Here is a 4464-nt window from a genome sequence, read left to right on the forward strand (position 1 = left end):
CAACAACCTCCAAAACTCTTTCGAGGACTACAAGAAACGAAGTGAGTAGCCTACAAGATTGAAGCTGGTCAGATAACGAACGAGTAAATGAAAACAGAATGAGGCGGAGAACTGTTTGCGTGTGAGATTAAAATAGCCCAATTGCTTTTACAATAAATAAACATTGAATGTGTTTAATTGAATAGTAAAGGGGTTTAACGTTAGTGGCAGGTTGTGTGTGATAGAGAATAAATAAGACAGCCCAATATTTAAAAAAATTGTTATTCTTTTCCCCCGCGTATTTAGCATATTTCGCAACTTTCCGCATATTTCGCAACTTCCCGCAATTTCACCGCATAAAATCACATAAAAACCCCGCATGTTTAATCGCATAATCAAGGATTTTAGCCCGCATAATCAAGGAATTCAGCCCGCATAATCAAGGATTTTTGCCCGCGTTTTTCTGGAGGGTCTATCTTCTGTCTATATTGGTCATATGATGCCCCTTGACTGAAATGTTTCCTGTTCAATATCCCCACTGATTTCCTTAACATTCTGGGATGAGAGTCCACATCACAATTTACTCTAAACTGTCATTTCCCTTTCATCACTCACCTCAGCAATGGACCTCTCTCCACTATCCCTGTGTTCTGCCTCTGACTCACTCTCAAGCGCTTAGATGTCAAGAGAGGTGGTGAAGTGATCATTATTTATTGAGCACAGGGGCGGACCTAGCACATTTGGTGCCCTAGGCGAGCTTCACCACTGCCCCCCCCCCCAAAAAAAATATCAAAACATCTTAACAGTTATACAGTAAAGTACTGCAGCTTTATTTATTACAAGCAAGAACAAGAGCTAAGAATAAATGTAAAGTGCACACTAAAGAATTAAAACAAATAAACAACTTAGCTAACAAACAATAATAATATCAATAACAAACAATAAAAGAATGTGCAAATTTGCTTTCAAAGAAAATTAAGAAGAAATGTAAAGTGCACACTAAAGAATTAAAACAAACAACTTAGCTAACAAACAATAATAATAATAACAATAACAAACAATAAAATAACGTGCACATTTGCTTTAAAAGAAAATTATGTATTGTAAAATATGTTACACATGACAAATAATCAAAATATAATATGCTAAATAAACAAACAAATACATAAAAATTACAAATTCACTTTGTCTCAAGAACTATTTACATTCCACTCCCTATCATCACACAAGGTTGGCCTACATATTAGCTCCTACTGGTTTCCATTTACAGTGCAATCCTTCTGGCCTTCCTCGCTGCAAAGTCATCAATCACATCATCATATGAAATCTGACCACCAACCTCATGGTTAATACTGATTACAGCCAGACCACTGAGGCGTTCTTGAGCCATGGTGGACCTCAGGTATGTTTTCAAGAGTTTTTATTTGGAAAAACTCCTCTCGGCTGAAGCTACTGTTACTGGTAGCGTTGCACTGATCCGCAGAGCAATACACAAGTTGGGATATATTTCGGTGAGCTGCTTTGTGTGTATGAATTTCAACAACTCAAGAGTTGTCATGCTCTTTGATGGCAAGTCAGGTACATTTTCCAACTCCTGAGCCAGCTCCTTCCCATCCAAATCAGATTGCCCTCCATGGCTTAAGGTGTGTGCAAGTGCCTCTGCTTGCTTCATCAGCTCTTGGTGTGGCAGGTCTGGGAAGTTGTACAGAATGCCAAACTTGTCTTGCACATGTTCAAGAGTGGTAAACCTCTCCTTTTGTGCTGACACTGCAGCATCTACCACCACGTTAAAGAACGTTACCTCCAGATTTTGCAAGGCATTCCTCAATGGCTCATCAGGAGACTCATATGAGAAGTGCCTCTTTGTTGACTTCAGCCGCTTTTGCACAAGGACTGCATCCACATTCATGTCTTCACACATGTCCTTGGCTGATGTTTGTGCAGCCACAAAGCCTGTGGCTCTGTAGGATTTGAGAGCTTTTTCAGTCTTTTTCAGTAGACTTACTGCTACATCCACTTGCATTGTTTGGGACTGCAGGACTTTGCTCACCTGCTGAATTTGACTTAACATGTCATACCAGACCACTGTGCACAGTGAAAAGCGGAATGACCCCACTTCTTCTGCCAGAGACTGGGCTTCAATCCTGATGATTGGGTCTTTGGCCTGGTTTCTCACCTCAAGCAGTGCCTCTCTCACAGCTGCGGCTTCATATCGCAGAGGCTCCACAGCTTTCACTCTGCTCTCCCATCTGGTTTCTGACCACATTTTGAGTGAAAGGTTGACGTGTTTCTTGAGGATGGCCCATCTCTGTGTAGAGGCAGAAAACAGGCAGTATAGCTTCTGCACAATGCCAAAAAATGATATGGCATCTTTGGAGCTTTTGGCAGCATCAGCAATGACCAAATTGAGTGTATGTGCCCCACAAGGCACAAACAAAGCTCTTGGGTTCAACTGCAGTAGCCTGGCCTGTACTCCCTTGTTCTTCCCTCTCATATTTGCGCCGTTGTCATATGACTGTCCTCTGCAGTCATCAAAGGCAATCTGCAACTCCTCCAGCCTCTTCAAAATCAGGGCGGACAAACTTTCACCAGTGGACTCCTCTGCTACTAGGAATCCCATGAAGTGCTCTTTAATCTGGGGGTCTTCTTCCAGTGTCACAATTCTGATGACTACTGACAGCTGTTCAGTGTGGCTAACATCCGGGGTGCAATCTAAAATGAGGGAAAAGTACTTGCATTTCTTTATTTCTTGCACTATTGTTGATAGAATCTTTCCACTGATGCATTCAATCAACTCATTCTGAATGGTTTTGCCCAAGTAGCTGTGGTGGGATGTTTGACTTTTAATCTTGTGGATGTGGTCTTTCATCACTGGGTCAAACTGCGCCAAAAGCTCAACCTCTTTCAAAAAGTTTCCATTTGAAGGAGAGTGGAGTATTTCTGTCTTTCCTCTCAATGCCATATTTCGCCCTGCCAGAGACTGTACAATAGCAACCAGTCGTGTCAGCACTGCTCTCCACCGACTCTTCTCTGCCTCAAGGAGGGCCTGCTCTTGTTTGTCTATTGTTGTACCTTGTTTTAATCGAACTGCCAATTCTTTCCATGACGCCAAATTGTTCAGGTGTTCCGGACTATTTTCATGGCTGGTCAAAGTAGCACTTGCATTTTTCCAATCCGACAGTCCTGCATTTGTTAAATGAATTTGTTTTGGAGATAAAAGTTGACAACAAAAACAAAAAAGACTGTTCTTCTTTTTTGAATATGTCACCCAACTTCTTTTGATCCTTTCTCCATTTACTAAGGTCCTGCTGAAGTACTGGTGGTGGCAACTTCTCCCATCATCTCTCCTTGGGAAAATGAAATCAGGTGTTATCTGATATGGTCCTCTCCGAACAAACTCTGTCCTCATTGTGTCTGTGAGATGTGAAGGGCAGTCAGCAGGATCGGTTGGTAGTGGATCGTCTGTCTTTGCTGCATCTGGAGGGCATGTGAAGCACATTTTCTCACCTCATATTCACAATATCTTCACACACACACACACACACACACACACACACACACACACACACACACACACACACACACACACACACACACACACACACACACACACACACACACACACACACACACACACACACACACACACACACACACACACACACACACACACACACACACACACACACACACACACACACACACAACCCCAATTCCAAAAAGGTTGGGACAGTGTGTAAAATGTAAATAAAAACAGAAAGCAATTATTTGAAAGCATGAGGACAATTAGGTTTATAGCTAAACATCTTTACATTCATCAGGCACACACCTGAGAAGAGTGTATGGGTGGAATCTGTGGTGCAATCAGGATGAGATGCAGCAGGCTGTTCTGACGTTCCTTGCAGTGGTTCTGGGCCTATACATATATAGAGAACACACAAGAGCAAATATATTGGCTGGATTAGAAATGGCACGACAGTCATTTTTACATTCAATTATTTATCATCACATCAGGAACATCTATTGACATATTGTACTCACCAGAACAAACAGACACAGCGGTCAGTGGCAGGGTGGAATCAGTGGTCATCTCATCAGGATGAGCAGCTTGCTGTTCTGACGTTCCTTCATGTGGTTCTAGGTCTATAAATATAGAAAGAACACACAAGAGCAAATATATTGACTGGATTTCACATTCAATTATTTATCATCAGGAACATCTATTGACACATTGCACTCACCTGAGGAAGCCGGCACAGCTGAGGTGCATGGCGGTTCCTTGTCAACTGATGCAGCAGATGGTCCCAGATATTTTAAAAGTGAATCTAAAATGATATAACAAAATGTGTATTATCAACATTGAATAATTTCCATTTGTTAAATGTAGCTATTATTTAGTTAGTAAGCATTAGGACAGCCTGACAGGTCTGATTCAACTAATCAAGAGCTATGCCTATCTTATTAGAACAGTTGAATCAGGTGTGT

General features: G+C 41.6%; 1 protein-coding gene across 1 annotated transcript; it reads right to left on the reverse strand.

Moving 5' to 3' along the window:
• Positions 1–1104: 1104 nt before the first annotated feature.
• Positions 1105–4027, reverse strand: LOC307022851 (zinc finger MYM-type protein 1-like). The gene is made up of 2 exons (XM_079655752.1): positions 3809–4027; positions 1105–3456 (listed from the first exon to the last, which is right to left on the reverse strand). The coding sequence occupies exons 1-2, from the start codon at positions 3960–3962 to the stop codon at positions 1400–1402; spliced, it is 2211 nt and encodes a 736-aa protein (XP_079511878.1). The 5' UTR covers positions 3963–4027; the 3' UTR covers positions 1105–1399.
• Between the last annotated feature and the right edge of the window lie 437 nt (positions 4028–4464).

This window comes from Notothenia rossii, assembly GCF_949606895.1.
Source record: "Notothenia rossii genome assembly, chromosome: 10".
In the NCBI taxonomy this organism is placed as follows: Eukaryota; Metazoa; Chordata; class Actinopteri; order Perciformes; family Nototheniidae; genus Notothenia; species Notothenia rossii.

Coding starts and splice junctions, on each gene's coding strand:
- LOC307022851 (XM_079655752.1), bottom strand. CDS start 3,962: ATGACTGTCGTGCCATTTCTAATCCAGCCAATATATTTGCTCTTGTGT. Junction 3,457..3,808: donor CACCCATACACTCTTCTCAG/GTGTGTGCCTGA, acceptor CATGCCCTCCAG/ATGCAGCAAAGACAGACGAT.